Consider the following 20,197-nt stretch of genomic DNA (forward strand, 5'->3'; position numbering starts at 1 on the left):
GTAGTAAACCTAACTGTGATTACATGGTGTTTGTGAATCCTGCTTTCTGTTTGCTTAGATGACTCCCTGTGGCCATCCTTACCACCTGTCCTGACCCCTGAACATTAGGGGCCATGGTTCTAATAAATGTTTGCCTGGGAAAATGTCAGTGCTGTAGAATGAGTGGTATTTCTAATAAATCACCAATGGACAATATAGAAGGATTTTAATTAGAAATTTTTATAGCTGGGAGGGAATGTTTGTAGATCATCTAGGCCAATCAGGTTGTAAACATTTTTATTATTTTCTGGTTTTAGTACTTTTTATGTAAGGGAAAACCTTATCGTAAATTTTTATAGTATGTGCATATTCTGATACCTTGTAAGGTTTGGTTTTCACTTGAAATTGCAGATTATCAGGGGTTAAGTATTTGCCATTTTGGAAATTATAATAAACATTTCTTCGAAAAGTTAAAAGCCAAATTTTTTTCTTAAAAATGTCATTTCCTCCTCAGCCTTATGTTTACACAACACTACCCTTTGTCAGAGTGCAACATGGAAGGTTTTATTCGGACGTGACTTGCTTTTTTGAACGTGTTACCCATAGAGTCCGACTGTACAACATACAGGGTAAGAAAACAGAGAAGCACAATTGTGAAACATGTATACTGGTTCTTGAGTTTTGTTTGTCGTTTTTAATCAATTAGCAAGTGGTTTCTGAAGATATGATAATCTTTCTAAATTTGCCATCATTCTTATTGTGTGTTTTAAAAATATAATACTTCCCTTTGATAATCAAAAATGGTAAATCTTTTAACTCTCTGCATCTACATATTCTTTTTTCCTGTGTATCTTTTCTATCATAATATGTGTCCCAGTCATGAGTTCATTAATTGGAAACTTTATTTCTAAGATCTAAAAAATGTTATTTTTATTTTATTTTACAAAATGGAAATTATATCAAATATGGCTTTCAGTTAGTGGATCACTGACTGCCTCTGACATACACACACACCCCACATATGGCCTGCCTTAAATATGGAAGGTATCGCAATAGCAAGTATTACTGGAATTTAACTTTCTTTTAAGAAAAATGTTCATTACTAGTTCTTTTTATTCACAACTCTTTAGCTGGTAGAGTATAAAATCAGGCAATTGTTTATTGCTTTTAGGACAGTACTGAATAGCGTCTTTATCAACCAAGCAATAGTAAGTGGGCTTCTAATCCTTTTAGGGACTTAACCACGGGCGTTGGCACTGGTCCTTCCCTAGGATTTGGGTGTAGCTATGATTCCCAGATAATCTCAGTAAGAGTTGCACATTTATGTTGGTTGATGTTGAATTCACCAGTCTTAGAATGGAGTACTTTTCTAACCACAAATGTAATCCTAATAACCAGACCACTAACCATGGTATCAACTGTCTTAGAAAAGGACCTCATAAAAATGCCACTTAGGTGTTTCTTTGCTATTAGCTATGCTGAAAAAGTTAGGAAAGGAAAAATTGTTTCCCTGAATCTTTTTTTTTTTAATGTTTATTTATATTTTTTGAGAAAGAGAGTATGAGCGGAGGACAGGCAGAGAGAGAGGAGACACAGAATCTGAAGCAGGCTCCAGGCTCTGAGCTGTCAGCCCAGAGCCTGACGTGGGGCTCGAACTCAGGAACAGTGAGATCATGACCTGAGCAGAAGAAGTCAGATGCTTAACCAACTGAGCTGCCCAGGCACCCCTCACTGAGTCTTTATACCAGTAAATAATAAAGCATTTTAAAGCTAATGATAAAATATATGGACAGGCACTGTTTACTTTTTAGATAGTGTGGGGAAGCAAAGGGTACTTTGTTCAGGGAATGTTTGCTTTGCTACCTGTAAGAAAGTTCATAGTTCTGAAGTTATCTTTTATTGAGTTTTCTCAGCTCTCTAGTAAGTCACAGTCTTTTTGCCCCATCCCTTTCTACTCTTAAAAACAATTTTTTTTAGTGCTTATTTATTTTTGAGAGAGAGAGAGAATGAGCATGAGCAGGGGAGAGGTGGAGAGGGAGACACAGAATCTGAAGCAGGCTCCAGGCTCCAACTGTCAGCACAGAGCCTGACACAGGGCTTGAACCCACAAACCATGAGATCATGACCCGAGCTGAAGTCAGAGGCTTAACCGACTGAGCCACCAGGTGCCCCAAAGGCAACTGTACTCTTGCATAAGCTATTGTTCAACATCTCTGAGAGCTCTAAAATTACACTTTCAGCTATGACCAAAGGTGTCATTGTATGGGTAGAAAATGGCATCATCACACAGAAGATCCGCTTATCTGCTTTTAGATTTGCTTACAACTGTTGCTTTTAATGGAAAATGTCTTCCTTGAGTACAACATGGCACCCACTGTGGCACAGACCTGTTTATCAAGTGTGGTTCAGCACTGGTTTTCATCAGTTAATACTTAGGGATAGCTGTGTCTCAGAGTTAATGCTGAAGCAGCTCACCAGAGAATTCCAACTTCTCAATCAAGTATATTTGCCTAATTGCTTTTGCTTTTCTTTAATTGAGTCAGTCACCATCACTGCAGCTTCACAGTTTTTGCAGGTTGTCCAGGGGATCTAGATCTCATCACAGAGGATGGTTTCTGTAAATTAAAGGGCCCTCTTTGGTGACTGAGACCATAAGCTTAGTTTGCCATCATATCCCAGTGGTTGATTTGGAAATTAATAGGCTCTGACTTGTCTGTTTACTCATTCCAACAAACATGTATTTATCAGACCCTAAATCCCCTTCTTTTCTCCTCTTCCTTTCTCCCCTCCTGAGTAGTCCAAAATGCCCAGTGGCGGCTGATTCATAGCCCCTTAGCAGAACCAGGAACCACCAAGATTTAGCTGATTCCCAGCCCTCCAAGGTGACAGTGCCGGCTCTCTGATTAGTCAGTTAAGAAACAGAAGTTTTTCTCAACTGGGCACTTGGAATATTAACATAACAAAAAATAATAAAAAAAAAAATAAGAACACAGACCTCAGATTGCCTCTGGATGTGACAGTGGGTGGAATAAACAGGCTGAAGCATTTGTATTAGATTTTTGTAGCTTGAGAGCAGAAAGCTTCAGAAGTTTGTGGGAAATGACAGATAAATACATTAGGTATAATGTGAAGTTAACTTAGAGTGCTTTTCCAGATGAGTTTTACTGTTCTTGCCTGGATTGAACCTGAAACCAGCGTATGTAACTATTCGAAGTGACATAGCAATCTTTCTTTTTGCTCTCTCAAGCCCAGAGCATTTATTTTTTTTTTCCCAACATGAAAGTACTTGGTGGGAGATGAAGATACCAGCTCACCTGAAAGGCTTTCATCCAAAATATACATCCTTCTAATGTCCGTATCTCAGCCTCTCTCAACAAATCTCCTTCTTGGAAAAAAAATAAGCCTAGGTGTGGAGAGAGACTTTTTTCAGTGGCCTTCTTGACCCACGTCGTCTGTCCTTTGTGTGAAGGGTCGGGTTGTTGGCATCCTGGCTCATTGGGTTTTAATTAAATCACTAATCGAAACCTAAGGAAGAGATGTGAAGTCTTCAGGGTGTTTGGATCTTAGGGAGTTCAAAGTGCCTGAAAGGGGTCTGGTAATGCCACACCAAAGCAGCAATACTAAGAAATACTTGAAAGTTCTTTGGTGTTTTGAACTTTGGCCTCACAGCGCCTGGGTGATTGATCAAAATACGTGCAAAGAAAACGTCAGCCAATTTCCATACTTTTGTAGGTCAGCTTTTGTTTAATATTTCTTAAAATAACAAAAATACCTACTTTCAAGTTTAACTTATTAATCTATCTTTGGATATATGCTAATTTTGCCCCCATTAAACTGACCAGATGTAGTTTATTTGGATGAGTATTAATGAATAGAGCCTGTTTGTTGTTAGTACCAAATTTATGAGCCAGAAAAAAAAAATGGGGTTTGGGGGAGAGAAACTATTAATATTTTATGATTAGATACTATAATTGTGTTAGGTTACTAAACCATTAATTATGCAGAAGATTTTATTCTCAGCAATAAGTGTAAAGAAACAGAGTTGATATTATGAATTATCTATCTTTATTGAATGTCAATTTGTATTAAATCCTTCAAATTTGGTTTATTTGAAATATTCTTTTAAAAAACTAAAGTACTGCAATCCTGATAAAATATCCTTAAATTCCTCAATCTCTGTTTTAGTTGCTCTTTGACCCTTTTCTCCTCAAAGGAACTTTTGGCCCAAATTAAGCTTTAAGAGAAAATAAAATGAGGAATAAATCAAACAGCACTTTTCCAAATTGTAAAAACCATGTGGTCATTACTGATTTCACAACAAACTGAGTTGGGAGGCATGGGTTCAACCCACTTTGTTTCTTTTCTTGGTTTTATATTTAAGTTTTAGTTTCTCTATTTGCGTTCTCTCCAGGTTCTGAAAATGGCAGGAGGTACCGTGCAGCTTAAAGTTCTCTCTTAACATCATTTAAACTATTGAAAAACACGGTGTGTTTCTTTTCATTATTGTTCAGACATTACATTCAAAAAGGTTCAAGAAATAATAAATTAGAGGAAATCTTGTGCTCTCTAGTGTTAAAAGCTCCACAAGATCAGATAGATTTGAGAGATTGCTGATGAAACATAATGCTTTGCCTTTTATCAGGTTAAGTAAGAAATCCATTTGGTAGCACCCATAATTTAATGAAATGCCCTTTTGGAGCCTTTTTTTCCCCCCCAAAGATTATTTAGTTGGTAGAAAATAACATTTTTCTGGAGGAAAATATGGGAGAAGTGAGGATTAATTTTTCTTGTACTATAATCATCTTCCATTCAATTGAAACTTTAAGTGTTACTAAATAGACTACTTTAGCTTTTTTTGTTTATCTTGAAATGGAAGATAGAATGTGATACAAGCAGAAGTCCCTGTATCCCCTCATGTTATATTTGATATTGTGCCATCACAATAAGCACATACCTTGCAGTGGCATAATGATCAATAAGTGACATTTGCTAGCTGTGGCTTCATTTGTCTTCAGAGCTGTAATTATTAGACTTTGGTGCCCTAGTTTTCTGACATCAACAGCTACTTTGAAGAATTAGGTTGCTATGGGTTACCAATGTGTCACGTACATTTTCACTAGCACAACGTTCAGGTTCCAGATCTGTTACAATATATACCTCCAAGCTTTCCCCCCCAGGGACTACGTTCTCCTAGGCAGGTGTTTGTGAGTGAATGAGTATGTGTATAAACCATGTTTCAACCCTTAGGAGAAATATCATAAATGCAATACTCTGGCCTATTTTCCACCAACATATTATAAAAGTACTATATGTAATGGATCTTACTAAAAGAAAGCAAGTAGCCTGGAGGTAAAATGTAATGAACTGCCATCAAGAAGTATGGAAGAAAAGTCTTTCCTTTGGCTGAAATGACTGAATAATTTCCTTGCCTGGGCACATTTAGCAATCACAAAGAGGTTGCTTAGTTTTTCTGTTTTGAATATATAGCCGAAATGGAGTCATAACATGACCCTTGACTTTTAGAGAGTCAAAGTGAACTTCATCTAGTTAAACACATAAGAGAATCACCTTGGGAATTAGAGATCTGACTCTTTACTTGTACCTTTAAGCCAACTAGGGTGACCTTGAGTTTGTCCTTTAATTTCTCATGCACTCAATTTCTTAAATTATAGAAAGACAACATGGTCAAGTAGGTGTTAACTATTAAGGAGTCTTCACAAAACTTGGTATCACATAAAGTCTCTCTTGTTCATAACTCCCTGCTCCTAAATTCATCTTCTAAGGATGTTTGAATCTGGGCCTCCTATCCCTGGAGTCCTCCTACTTGTAAACAAGGTCTCAGAGCTTCACTGAAGTTGTTTTTATTTCCATAAAAAGATTCATGAGGATATTAAAATGGTTTGCAATCAATCTCTCATATTTTTTTCCCCAGGACTATGTTCCATATTTAGTTTGATTTAAGAGTAAAAAGCATTAAGTAAGTTATGGCTAGGCAGACTTAGGTAATTAAAACATTTCTGGAATACCATAATGTGCAATTGACTGCTAAAGATTTTTTTTTCTGTTAATTGGAACTTTTAAAAATTGAAATAAGTAGCTATGTGTCGAATCTGATTATTCCCTACAGGCATGAAAGAGAAGGTTATTTTAAGGGACTATAAGCACATTCTGGTTACACAAATTCAGAACTCAGAGGTTATCTTGGGGGCTGTTTGACAGCAGCTGCTGTGTTGAAGCCATAGCTTCTTAGCAGGGAAGCATCATCCCCCACAAATATGTGTCGTACTAAACTCAGATCAAGGGTGTGGCGATGGGAAACGTAGGAGAGGTGTGATGGTTAAGAGCTCAGACTCCAGAGTCAACACACCTGTGTGTCATTTCCAGCTCCCATCCCAGTTCTGCTGCTTACCAGCTGTTTGACCTTGTGCAGGTTTTTACAGTCCTTGGTTTTGGCATCTTGAAAATGGTAGCAATAATAGAGTCTACCTCATAGGAGTGTTGGAGGATTAACTGAGTTAATATACATAAAGCCTGGCACCTACTAAGTATTATATCTCCTGAAGAGGATGTGCAGGCCAGATGAGTAAAGGCATAAGTGTTACAATAGAGAGTATCCATTGAGGGTTGGGGGTGTTGGGGAAGAATTGATAAAGAAAGCGAGTTGTTGAGATGCCAGATCTTGGAGAAATGTCACTTAAATAGGCAGAAAGGAGTAAAAGAACATTACAAAGTGTGAGGTGGGATTGTTTCAATCAGACACCCTTGTTCCTGTAAGAATTTGAAAATCTTGGGGCACCTGGGTGACTCAGTAGGTTAAGCACCTGACTTTGGCTCAGATCATGATCTCATTGTTCGTGGGTTCAAGCCCCACGTCTGGCTCTGTGTTGACAGCTCAGAGCCTGAAGCCTGCTTCAGATTCTATGTCTCCCTCTCTCTCTGCTCCTCCCCCATTCATACTCTGTCTCTCTCTGTCTCAAAAAAATAAACATTAAAAAAATTTTTTTTGAAAATCTCTGTATTACATATATTTAAGCTGATATCTAGTTTTTCTTTATACATTTAAAAAATTGCAAAGGATGTTTTTCCTGGAATATAATCAATATTGACATTTAAAAATAAACATATCCAGTGAGTAGCAATTTGATACCAAATCATGCATTTTTAAAAAGGCCTGAATAAGATCTTTTTTTTTTTTAAGTTTTTTATTTGAGAGAGAGAGAGAGCACAAGCAGGGGAAAGGGAAAGAGAGAGAAAGAGAGAGAGAGAAAGAGAGAGAGAGAGAGAGAGAGAGAGAGAGAGAGAGAGAGAGAAAATCTTAAGCAGGCTCTACCCTCAGCACAGAGCCCTACATGAGGCTTGATTTCATGATGGTGAGATCATGGCCTGAGCTGAAATCGAGACTTAACCAACGGAGCCACCCAGGCTCCCCAAGACCATCTTTTAAAGTCAAATTTCACATCCTTATTTTCTCCTTGAACTCATATTTCTATTCTACTTCCTCACAGAATTTTAGCTTAAAGTACTATTCTTATGCTTGAGTCTTGTTATTGGTTAACCTTTCATTACTCTTATAAAAGAAATATGTATGTATATATGTGTCTATATATTTAAATTTAAGATTTCTGTTATCCTAAAAGTATTAAATATGATGTGCATTGAGTTGTAAAAATTATTAATAGTGTACAGTTGATCAAAAACAATCTCTATATATTACCAATTTTGTCATTTATTTCATGAACTTTAATGGAAGCCTTTCAGTGGGATAAATTATACATTTTGTATCCCCATATATTCACGTGTCCATTGGTGAATGTTACGTATTGCCAGAATGAGATAGGTTTCAGCATCGATTTTTTTACTAATTTTTTTTAAATTTTTTATTTTATTTTATTTTTTTTTTCAACGTTTTTTTTTTTTTTTTTTTTTTTTATTTTTTTGGGACAGAGAGAGACAGAGCATGGACGGGGGAGGGGCAGAGAGAGAGGGAGACACAGAATCGGAAACAGGCTCCAGGCTCCGAGCCATCAGCCCAGAGCCTGACGCGGGGCTCGAACTCACGGACCGTGAGATCGTGACCTGGCTGAAGTCGGACGCTTAACCGACTGCGCCACCCAGGCGCCCCTAAATTTTTTATTTTTTTAACGTTTATTTATTTTTGAGACAGAGAGAGACCCAGCATGAACGGGGGAGGGTCAGAGAGAGAGGGAGACACAGAATCTGAAACAGGCTCCAGGCTCTGAGCTGTCAGCACAGAGCCCAATGCGGGGCTCGAACTCGCAGACCGCGAGATCATGACCTGAGCCGAAGTCAGACGCTTAACCAACTGAGCCACCCAGGCGCCCCCTAATTTTTATTTTTATAAGTGTAGGGCAAAGGAATGATGTTACTACCATAAATAAGTAGGTGGCAATAGAAGGAATCTTATTATAGGAATGCCATTCAGTCCTTTGAACTCTTTATGAGTTAGATTCCATAAATCACAGAGTGGTCTATGTCAAACATAAGTTTCAGTTGATTATTTTTAATGATCTGCCTGGCAACTTGATTAGATACCCCTTCAATTTTGTTGAAAGCAAACAATTGAAAGTCACATGTTTTGGAAAAATATTTGTTACTCAGCCATTGAAGTTCAACCAGACACCAGTATTTCACGTTGTCTCTGTTCAGTGCCCACTGGAGTTAGGGTGAGTGAGAGCTATGCTATTGCTTCTTTTTTGGTAAGTTGGGAGAAGGGATGGTGAAAATGTAGTTTTAAAGACAAAAACAAAAACAAGGAAGAACCTCTTGCCTCAACGGCAAGATCAGCTTGAGAAATGAGAGTGTACAGAATCTAGGCTTCCTGCCTAATGGAGCCTTGGAAAGGAGCAAGTCGAGGAGAACAGGAAGTAGGCAAGTTCAGAGTGGCTGTCAGTGTGGAGGATATTTAAATGGACCATTGTGATTATTCCAGCATTCTTCCCTCACTTGTCCTAGACGAGGCCAAGTGTGGATCATGGGGAACGGAATAGGAAAGCTTCAGTGTTGTGAGCTGTTTTATTCACCTCCTATGGAAGGGCTTTAGTTAGAGCTTGCCTGTTTGGGATTTAAAAAAATGTTACTGATGTAGATGTTGTGTTCCCTCCCAGACAGAGCTTCAAAAAAAAAAAAAAAAAAAAAATCTGTCATTTCTTAACATCAGTGTGTGTTAGGGGAAAAAAAAAAAAAAAAGCTTCCAGTTTTATTGTGTATTCTTTCTGTCATTAGGTCTTCAAGTATATTGTAGTTAATTGGTGTCATTTTTAACCAAAATTTGCAATCCACGGAATCAAAATGCTGTATACCTTTCATGTTATACATTTACTTTTGTGTCATTGTGAGAATTTCTGAAATGAAAAGCATAAAATATGTAGACTAGTGCCAAGCGCATAATAAATTGATCAATAAGTAGTAGTAGTAGTTATTTATATAGTGCTTTAGAAATAAAACAAAGTAGTGCATCACCATTTTCTTAAATTCAAGACTTGGAATGGAATTTACTCAAATTTATATTCATGAAAGCAGATGTTAAAATTTTCACTTGTGGAGAAATAATCAATGTGAACATTTACAGACCTGGAAATCAGCAAGTACCTCAGAGGATAAATTAGATCTCACAATGGCTGGTAAGTTGAATAAGTCAACATGGAGAAAAAGGTCATCCAGTTGTGGGAGTTATTACCATTTTTATTCTTGGTACTTTCAAATGTGAGTACGGTTTTTAAAAATGATAATATTTACTTTTTAGAAAACAGCATCTCCATATTGACCTACTGAATTTATCATTGTTGCAAGACTTGTCATTAAAGTTTATGTTTTGAACTAAGCAGTGTGTGTTAATAACCATGAGTGTCAGCTCCTGGTTAAGTTGGATAAGTTCACAAAAACAATGTCACAAAAGTAAATACATAATGGGAAAGGTATTTTTATATTTTTGACGATTTAAATATAGGAAAAAAGATACTAAATAATCCCAAAGTTGGAGGGGAAATATGCCCTGGTTTTTCATGGCAGCTTTTTTTGTTAGCTGTCATTATTGTTACCATTGTCCTACTTCGGCTATGAAGTGACAACTCAGTCACCCCCTCTGCTCAGACACAGATTCAAGAAAAAGGAATGAGGGCAGCAATTTGATAACAAGGTTGCATTTGTGCCCAAGAACCTATATTTGAAGGATACTCACTGAAGACCTTCTTTGAAACTTAGATGCGTTTTTTTGAGGATTTATTTTGTATGATTTCATATCTATGTCACATTCAGTTAAATACCTCTCCTGGGTTCTCATCTTTACTTTTCATTTTCTTAGATGGGTGTGGGTCATTATTATTCCATCTTGATGTAAGGACTTGTCCTAATCACACATTCAGCATCACTAAGAAGATACCGAATTCTTGCCAAGTGTGAGACAGGTTCTGTTTTGCCCTTTCTACCAGGCTGCTCCCTTCTACTCCTATAACCACTGGAGTATGGTGAGTGATGTCCGATTTCTAAGGTATACGCCTTGGAAAGGTACACTTTCCATTTCAAAATTGCTAGAATAAGGTGATTGGGTTGGTGGAGAGGATTGGACCAACTCCGAGGTTTTGCAGGTCAACGTTAATTTCACCTGTCCAGATAGGTTTTGTACTGATCTGATGGTGAAGAGAGGAAACTGTGTGAGACAATTAGGCCTAGAATTCTCCAAAGGCCATCAGCTGCTGGTGCTACGGCCCCAGGCTCACCATCTGCATTTCTCAGTCACTTACCCCCTCTACCCCCCACCCCCGCGACATTTCCTTCTACCTCTTCTTTCACCCACAAAGGATGTGTCAGAGGTGCCTTTCAGTGTTTCTGTCCACACAGGAAGGAGTACCCTTCTCCTTTGTTAAGACTGGTGCTTAGCAACAAAATCAAAAGGTGATGCCTCCCTACTTTGACCCCTTGCCTACTCAGTTTCATCTTTTTCCCTCCCTTCTTAGAAAATAATCATCTTTTAAAAATGCTTAAGGGGCACCTGGGTGACTTAGTTGGTTAAGCCTCTGATTTTGGCTCAGGTCATGATCTCATAGTTCATGAGTTCAAGCCCCAAGTCTTGCTCTGTGCTGGCTTGGAGCCTGCAACCTGCTTTGGATTCTGTATCTCCCTCTTTCTCTGCCCCTCCCCTGCTCGTCCTCTATCTCTATTATTTTGTATTATTTTTATTTTATATGTGTCTCTCAAAAATAAATAAACATTTAAAACAAATAAAAATGCTTAAAATTCTATGTATACAAGTAATGTATACGCGTACTCTTTTCACAAAAATTTCACACATTATAGTGTATCAGGTGAAATATTTCTGGAATCTTGTGTGGCCCGTATCCTCTACTCAAGAGAGGTAATCCAGATACCTGTGCATGTGCACACACTCTCTGTCTCTCTCTCTCATATGCATGCATACAAGCACACACACATATTTGCCCACCTGTAGAAAGATAATACTGTGTCTGTTCTTAGCATGAAGTTCATCGCAGTGTATAAGTGCAGCATTCACTTTCCGCATCAGATCTTTCTATACTCGGGCAGAGAGCCACCTCATTCTTTCCGTTTGCTACAGAGCATTCCCTAACATGAGTTTTCCGGTTTTGTTATTCATTTGCCTGTTGATGAGCATACAGCGTATTTTCCAAGGATTTTGCCATTGACAGCAGTGCACAGTAAATGCACTTGGGCTTGTCGTTAGTGTTATCTTAGGTAGATAAGTGAGATCATAGTGTCTTTAATTAATATGTGTTACTTTATTGGCCTCTAAAGTGACTATGCATTTAACAAAAGATTTTAGTTGGTTTTAAAGAAGTTTTATATTCTGGCAAGGCTGTCACCCTATTTTCATTATTTTTTATTTTATTTGTATTAATTATTCTGTTACTAATTTATTTTACTCAGGTGGCACTTGCAGGATATCAGATCCCAGGTCAGTACCCTCTCCCCTTCTTAAAAAATAATCTGGAGGTCTCCTTTCTGCTTAGAGTCACAGCAAAGCTGCTCTAATCTGGTCCCAAAGCAACTTCCAACTTTGTCCAGTGGTGAGTTTACCAGTGAGACATGGTGGCTCAGAGGCTTAGTGCCACTTCTGTCCACCTTGTGATCGGGAGCAAGGAATTTCCAAGTAGGCTTAGGGTCAGGATTGAATGAGTTATCACATGTAAAGTATATGGTACATAGTAAGCATTCAGTCATTGTTGGCTGGTTCTTGCACATGGCTGTTATCCTTCACTCAGCAACACTTACTGTGTACCTGGGAGCATAAAGATAAGGAAGACATAGTCTCTGTGCTTCAGGAGTTTACATTGTAACATGCATGTGTTTGCTCAAAATTAAAGTACTTATTCCCTTATCTTTCTGGCTAAACTCTGTCCATGGCCTAGTTTGCTTTCCTCTTATGTCAGCTGATTTCTACATGATGAAGGACTGCCTATCACATCTAACAAATTCTCTTTAATGGTGATTCTGCATCTAGTACATTCCCAAGATGTCGTTAACACCTGGAATGCAAAGATGGTGTGTAAAACAATCTGTAAGAAGGTCACAGGCACTAGGGAGGGGAAAAAAGAAAAGAAACTTCAGGGTCCTGAAAGACTCTTTCGGCTTCTCTACTACAGCTTTCCACCCGTGGACTTGCTCTATTCTTTTTGTTTGTTTATTGTTTTTGAGAGAGAGAAAGAGCATGTATGTGCCCATAAGTGTGGGGAGGGGCAAAGAGTGAGGGAGACAGAGGATCCAAAGTGGGCTCTGCGCTGACAGCAGTGAGTCCGACACTGGGCTCGAACTCAAACCATGAGATCATGACCTGAGCCTAAGCAGGATGCTTAACAGACTGAGCCAACCAGGTGCCCCAACTTGCTCTATTCTTACCTGGCATTACCTGTGTTAAGAAAGATAAACAGTCTCCATTCTCTCTTTCCAGGGGGCAGAGTGTAAGGTGTTAGCAGCAAGGAGGTACTTCCTTCTTTTTGTCAAAACCTGGGAATGGCTTCCCCCAGCCCCACCCCTTTGGACTACCCTTGTTAAATAGGGGCTGTTTTCATTCCCAGGATTGAAGAAAACCCAGAGGGGCATAGAAATTCCTGGCCATTCATGCGCAGGTGGAACCACTTTGGTAAAAGTACCTTTTGCTGCCATATACTACAAAGATTGTGCAGACCACTGAAACCACTGGGTTTATACCTGTGCCTTCCAGAGAGTTCTCCCCTCAATCCCGTGAGCTTCTTTGGGAATGGCACACCTTAGGGAGCTCTCGACACAGGATAGGAAAAGTTATCTCTCTCACACAGATTCTTCTTTAAAAAGTAATACATTCTCGTTGGTAACTCAGGGATACCTCCTTGCTTTTATTGCCATTACAAAATTTATTTGGTTTATTCATAATAAGTATATTAAGTTTGATCTTATTCTGTCCTGGTGCAGAATTTAAATTAATGTCTTGCTGAAGTGTGAATGGACATCGAGGCTCCTTTTAAAGGATCTTTAAGCAGTTGTTGCCACAACAGGATCTGAGCATAATACTGAGCTTGAGAAAGATGATTTTCTCAACAGAAATAATTTATTATTGCTAGAGGTAATATGAAATTATTAATTTTTTTTCTTGAAGCATGTTTTTTGTATATGTTTTCCAGAGATAAATGACTTGAAATTAATGACACTCTTCTTTGTTAAGATTTTCTTTCATTTCATGTAGTCTGTTGACCCCTGAGAGAATATCAGTCTACAGAGGAGAAAGCATGACGCAATGCTGAAAACCCTACGAGTGCTTCCAGTAGATTAGAGTTTACTTGTCCTTTGGTGTCCTCCCCAATGCTGCATGGGGGACTTCATCCCTAGTGTTGCATTTTGTGTTTTGGCCATCTTTGGTTCATTTGTAGAAGCTTATCTGTTAAAATTCCATGTACATTTCACTGGTTTTGAAAAATGTTCTTTAATGTAAACGCACTAAAAGGAAAGTTTGCTTAGAAAGTGATACATTTCCGGGGCATCTGGGTGGCTCAGCCATTTAGGCATCCGACTCTTGATTTCAGCTCATATCATGACCTCACAATTCATGGATTGAGCCCCGCTTAGGCTTAAGAATAAAGTAATGCATTTCCTAGTTCAGAGAAGTTCTATCATCAATGTATGTGATTTTTTTTCTTTTAACTTCCCAATACTAGTGAAGCTGTTTGGATCAGCTAGCTATATTGGCAGGTTCTTCTCATAATTCTTGGAAGGAAAGATATGTGTATCTTCCTAACTGGGAAGAGGTTAATGGTTCAGACTATGGCAGGAGGGGAAAAGGCTACCTCCTTACCCCACTCATGGAGGTCCTACTGTTCATTACAGCCTTATGAACGGAGTAAGGAGCTGAAAGCATCTGTGACTGAGGTCGTTGAGTTGCAAGAGTGACATCTACCAGAAAAGAACTTCTATGAGAATTCTGAAAATTCTGTTGATGGGGGCAGGGGGTGGGGGCACTTCAGCCCATTTAGTAATCTGTCACTGTATTATTATTTACGTTTTCCAGTGTCCAGTGTACTTCTCACATAAACCTTTAGTGCCTGGGCTGCCTGCGTTTACATTCTTTTCCACAAATCCCACAGATTCAAACTTCCTTTCTTTAACTGTTTGCTTGTACCTTCACTGAGCCCGGGAGATTCTTCTTGGCTCCCAGCAAAAGTCCTCCTTGCTCCCTTCTTCTGTGCGCCATTTCTCTTTACACAGCCCTCTTTGTTTAAAGAGTGTACTGGTTATCAGCACACCACGGGAGATTGTGTGTGAGGAGTAGGCAGTGGTGGGGAATAATTAAAATTGCAGGTAAATGTCCAGGATTCTTGGAACCTTAAAAACCTTACACTGTATGAAATAGGATAGGACCAACCTTTCTTCTTTTGATTGCTTGCTTTCCTGATTGCTGTCTTGAAGATCCTGTATCTCCTCTACATACTCAGTCTGTATGAAGAGTGTTGGATCTCTTTGTAACTCACCTCTCCATCTCTAAAATAGACCCCGTGCTTCACTAAGGACGAGTAGGTATAGTTAGGGTAGCATGACAGATAGAAATTAGTGAACAGTTTAGGCTTATCCAAGAAAATAAATGCTTGATACATCTGGGACTTTTTCAAGCTGTCCTCTGCTTTATATAGCAAAGGGCAAAATGAATCACTCCATAACAAGGGGTCCTAAGAGAAACCAAACTCAATTAAAATTGATTTAACTTCTGGGGAGCTCTCCAGATTATACTCCACAAATACTAATATGGTAATATCACTTTCAGCCATAAATCATCTCCTTGGATCTCTCGTCTCTTTTCCTAGATTATAGATCATGGGCAATAATAGACTGTCTCTTGAACCAACAGAGTGTAAATTTCTGCTTCTAATTTCCAGTGTGTAAGGTGAATGGTGAAGAAAAAGGCTTGCATGGCTCTGTTGGGGAATGGCAGTGCAGATGACAGGTGGACTGGCCTGTAGCAGAGCTGACCTTTACTCGTTTAATGTCCCCTTTCCCCTGCAGAACTCTTTGGAGAATCATTTGCATGTTACATTTCATCTGCATTTATCTCATCCCAGCCTCTTCGTCCTTCTGTTGAGTTAATATGTGCCCCGGAGTGCTTGTTTTCTGCCATCTGACAATTTAAAAAAAAAAAAAGAGGCGGGGGAGGTGGGGAAAGGTGAATGGCAACACATTTAGCATGAAAGATGGTAAAGATAATAAGAACAGAAAAGAGGAAAAAGTGTGTAACTTTGCAAGGAGTTCTATACAGCATATTTAAGAAAAGCAGAGCAATTAGGGTACCTTGGTGACTCAGTTGGTTAAACATCTACCTCTTGACTTTGGCTCAGGTCATAATCTCACATTTTGTGAGTTTGAGCCCTGTGTTGGGCTCTACGCTGACAACATAGAGCCTGCTTGGGGTTCTGTTTCTTTCCCTTTCTCTCTTCCTCACCCCTGCTGTCAATCTCTCTCTCTCTCTCTCTCTCTCTCTCTCTCTCTCTCTCTCTGTCTCTCTCTGTCTCTGTCTCTTTCTCAAAGTATAACTTAAAAATGTTTTTTTTTTTTAAAAGAAAAGTGGAGCAGTAAACTTCTATTAAGGTATATATTCTTTTAAATTTAGGAATAGACGGACAGTCTGTGGAAGTTTCCAATATTGTGGACATCCGAAAAGAACATAACCGTGAGATTGCAATGAGAATTTCTTCTAGCATCAACAGCCAAAACAGATTTTATACTGACCTGAATGGATACCAGGTAATTTTCCTTTAAAATCTGTAAGTAATGGCTATGTTAGTGTGTAACTTTTATATATGGTAATAGGCCAGTTGATTTTGGGTGCTTCGAAAATGCTTAAGTTTAAAAATTATTTTCAAAATAAAACTGAATTTTAACAGGTACTCTAGGTTCCTTATTCAATCAGATTTCCAAAGTTAAGACAAGTATTTGAGGGATTGGTTTGTAGAACATCTGATTGGAAGGGTGTATTTTCTCAAAGGAAGATTTGGTGACCATTTGCATGTTAATTCCCTTGATGCCAAAATGTATATAAATTTGTCTAATAGAAAGGAAGCATAATCAGGGGTTGAAGAAGTGTGTATTTTTCCCCTCATAAGGAAATGGTCTGTGCATATTTAACTTATTACATATATACTTTAAAAAAAAATTTAGGTTTATTTATTTATTTCGAGAGAGAGGAGAGAGAGAGTGGCAGGGAGAGAAAGAATCCCAAATAGGCTTCACACTGTCAGCACTGAGCCTGACGCGGGCCTCAAACTCATGAACCGTGAGATCATGACCCGAGTCAAAATCAACAGCCAGACACTTAACCATCTGAGCCATACAGGCACGCCAAATACATATATACTTTTAAATGTATAATGTATTAATGAGCTCTTTTAAATTTCATGAGAACTCTTCCCCTCTTTTTATGAATAATGTATATATGTTCACCTTAATACACACGCATATGTGTACATGGACACACAAATACAAACGTATCTATTGAGAAATGTGAGTAGGTATGTATTTAATCAAAATGTTCACAAAATAGTTTGAAATAGTAATGAGAAAATTGACTAAAAATCTTTTCAGATTGTCAGCTCTCTAATTTAATTGGGCTCTTTTGATTGTTACCTAAATTTCTGTATTCAGAGTGTATGTGTGTGACAACGTATCTTTGAAATAATACTATTAAAAACATTAGCATGTTTTCGAGACATTAGCGTTTTAGAAATTTCTGGCTATGAATAGAAATAATTTCACAACAAATGCTTTTACTTTGTCTGATTTTCAACTGGAAAGAGTGAAAGGGATTGTGATAATTTTCTCTTCTACAATTTCCTGCAAAGGTTAAATTTAAACCTTTTTCAAAGCATAAAAATTACATTATACACTTTGAATTTACATGTTAATTCCACCACAGCTGTTTGGTTTTCAAACGAATCCCCGACTTTATGGTGATTCATTTTCCTTGTATGCAAAAGAAACTCTTTTCTTAAAATCTTACAGAAGCAATTATTTGTATGTGTGGGTGTCTACATGAATGAAAAAAAAAATAGTACAATAAATATGTGTACTAATATGTGTATAAATAAATAGTACAATAAAAATGTGAATTTTCTTTTCAAGGATCAAGCATTTGAATACATGGGAAAATATTATTTCTAAATTTATAACCTAAATATTTCTGCTTTTAAAATAGGCCTATTAAAAAAACAGACTTCAAAAAAAAAACAAAAACATTTTTTTGGCCTCAGAAAGAATTGTACTTGGGCAAAACTAGAAATCTAGACCCACAGGTAGGGAGTGAGAGTGACAGCCCCAGAGTTCTGACAGTTTAAATGTCCTTTTTATGAGAATACAAGTTAATTTGAATGTGAAGATCAGGATTACACAGGAGAAATGGAGAATTCTTTCAAACTATCCTTTTTTTTTTTTTTCCTCCAACTTTTACAGTTGTTTCTCTACAAGTGTATTAATTTCCTAGGCCTGTGACACAGATGACTACAAATTGGGTGGATTAAAACAACAGGAATTTACTCTCTCACAGTTCTAGACACCACAAGTCCAAAATCAAGGTGTCCTTAGGGCCACACTCCCTCCAAAGGCTCTGGGGAAGTATGCCTCCGTGACTATTCTAGCTTCTGATGGCATCAGGCCATCCTGGGCACCATTGGTTTATAGACACATCCCTCCAATCTCTGCCTCTGCTGTCACAGAGTAGCTATGATGTTCTCTTTGTATCTCTGTATGTGTCCCTGTGTCCCAATTTCCCTCTTCGAAGGACTCGATTCATTGGATTAGAGCCCACCCTAATCCAGGATAACTTGATTATATCTGTAGAGATCTCATTGCAAAATAAAATCACATTCCCAGGTTCTGGATGGACATGGGTTTGGGGGGACACCATTCAGTACAACCAGTAAGTGAAGGACACACTACAGGGTTTCTGTAAAGATTAGAGATCTTATTTGTGAGATACCCAGTAGTGTGCCTGGTGTTAATTGGCACTCAGTATGTGTTAACTATTATGTTAACTTTGTACTTCTTTTTTTCTCGATTGTCATGTCAGACTTTCGTGAGTTTAACAGTAGAGATGTCATTTTTATGGTATGAATAAGATACACCTGATAACTGAGTCCCTGTGTGGTTTGAGTGAGTCTCCTTGACCCCACCCAGCTTAGTGCATTTTCAGTCAAAAAATAAAATAATGTATTTCATGCATTCAGATACTAGACCAAGAAAAATTGAAATTTAGAACTATCTACATTGAAACGAAACAGGAAGAGTAAGCACTGAATAGTTTTTAAATATAAATATGAATTTGATTATTTTAATGTAATATGTTAGAGGATGTGATGAGGGGATCTGTGGTATTTATTAAAACTGATTCAAGAATTTTAAGAGATATTTCTTGAAAGGGGATAGAGAGCTATTATGCTTAGCATTCATTACCAAAGCGGTATGTTAGACTTAGATGAGAAATGAATACTTAATACCTTTATAATTTGTTTTATGCAAATACTGGAAAGCTAGAAGACTTTTGTTAAAGATTTTTATTATGAATTTAAATAGGAATGCCTATTTTTAAAACCAGGATAAGTTCTACCTTTCTCACTTTAGAGTTTTTTTCTAAGATCCTTGTGATTTTTTTTTTTAATATTGTTTTGAAGAATGTTTTAATTTTCAATTTAGTTCTTTCTTTGAACAAGAAAGGAAGCTATACTTTTTTCTCTTTGGAAGAAAACTCATCCATAGTCAGTACTAATTTTTTAAATCACATATGTAAATATCACTTGATTTCTTTTTTTTAAAGTGAACTGTTTGGTCTTATAGATTCAGCCTAGAATGACAATGAGCAAATTACCTCTTCAAGCAAATGTCTACCCAATGACAACAATGGCCTATATCCAGGATGCCAAGCATCGCTTGACGTTACTTTCCGCTCAGTCTTTAGGGGTTTCAAGTTTGAAAAGTGGTGCGTATTGTTTGGGTTCTTTTTTGCTCTTTTTTTTTCAGTTCCAAGTGTATAATTTTTCTGTTGGTCATATGTATTAATTATTATCTTCAGACACCAGCCACCTTCTCTTGAGAACAAGAATATTAGTTAATTTTGGGTTTTGTGAAAATAACGTAATGTATATCCTTAATCTTCTGATGAAAAATGAGGGACTTGAAACTCCATGAAACCATTGTTTCTTAAAGATAGTTTATCTCTCCTGATAGCTCGTTGTTTGCACAAGGCTCTGTCATTGTCATAATTGAATGGCTGTGGAAACTCAGACTCCAGAAGTTAAGGAGGAAAGGAGGCAGGGAGAAGAGTTAGAAATTCCCAAGTTTGCCTAAGTGCCCAAAGCAGGAGGTTATAGTCCATACCTAGGTCCTTCCCTGAATCACATCCTTCTAGGGCACTACCACCTGAAAGAAGAAAGAAAGGGAGTTGTAATGATACAGATATGGGGATGAAGAAGTGACAGATACAACTTTAAGGATTCTGTAAAAGAGACAAGATGGAAAGAAAAAATAGATAGTAGACACAGATTAACTTTTATAAAACCTGTTGGAAGGCTGATATCCCTTATAATACATATTTTTAATTATCCTTTACATGTAGTCAGTTGCTCTTCCTTACATACTAAGACTTGCTAAGACAAATGTCTTAGGAGCCAGGCAGATAATAAAGGAGTGAAGGTGCCTGCTGTACCCTGTGTCACAAGCC

The 20,197-nt window shown here is 37.8% G+C and overlaps 1 protein-coding gene across 4 annotated transcripts in view; it reads left to right on the forward strand.

Annotated features, from left to right (window-relative positions):
• MAN2A1 (mannosidase alpha class 2A member 1) overlaps positions 1-20,197 on the forward strand; it is a 166,560-nt gene that overhangs the window by 120,519 nt on the left and 25,844 nt on the right. For all 4 annotated transcript variants that reach the window (XM_042944865.1, XM_042944885.1, XM_042944875.1 and 1 more), the window contains 3 exons: positions 494-608; positions 16,100-16,233; positions 19,315-19,456. In XM_042944865.1, coding sequence (XP_042800799.1) covers positions 494-608; positions 16,100-16,233; positions 19,315-19,456 — 391 coding nt within the window. The remainder of the gene's footprint in view (positions 1-493; positions 609-16,099; positions 16,234-19,314; positions 19,457-20,197) is intronic.

This window comes from Panthera leo, chromosome A1 (assembly GCF_018350215.1).
Source record: "Panthera leo isolate Ple1 chromosome A1, P.leo_Ple1_pat1.1, whole genome shotgun sequence".
Lineage (NCBI taxonomy): Eukaryota > Metazoa > Chordata > Mammalia > Carnivora > Felidae > Panthera > Panthera leo.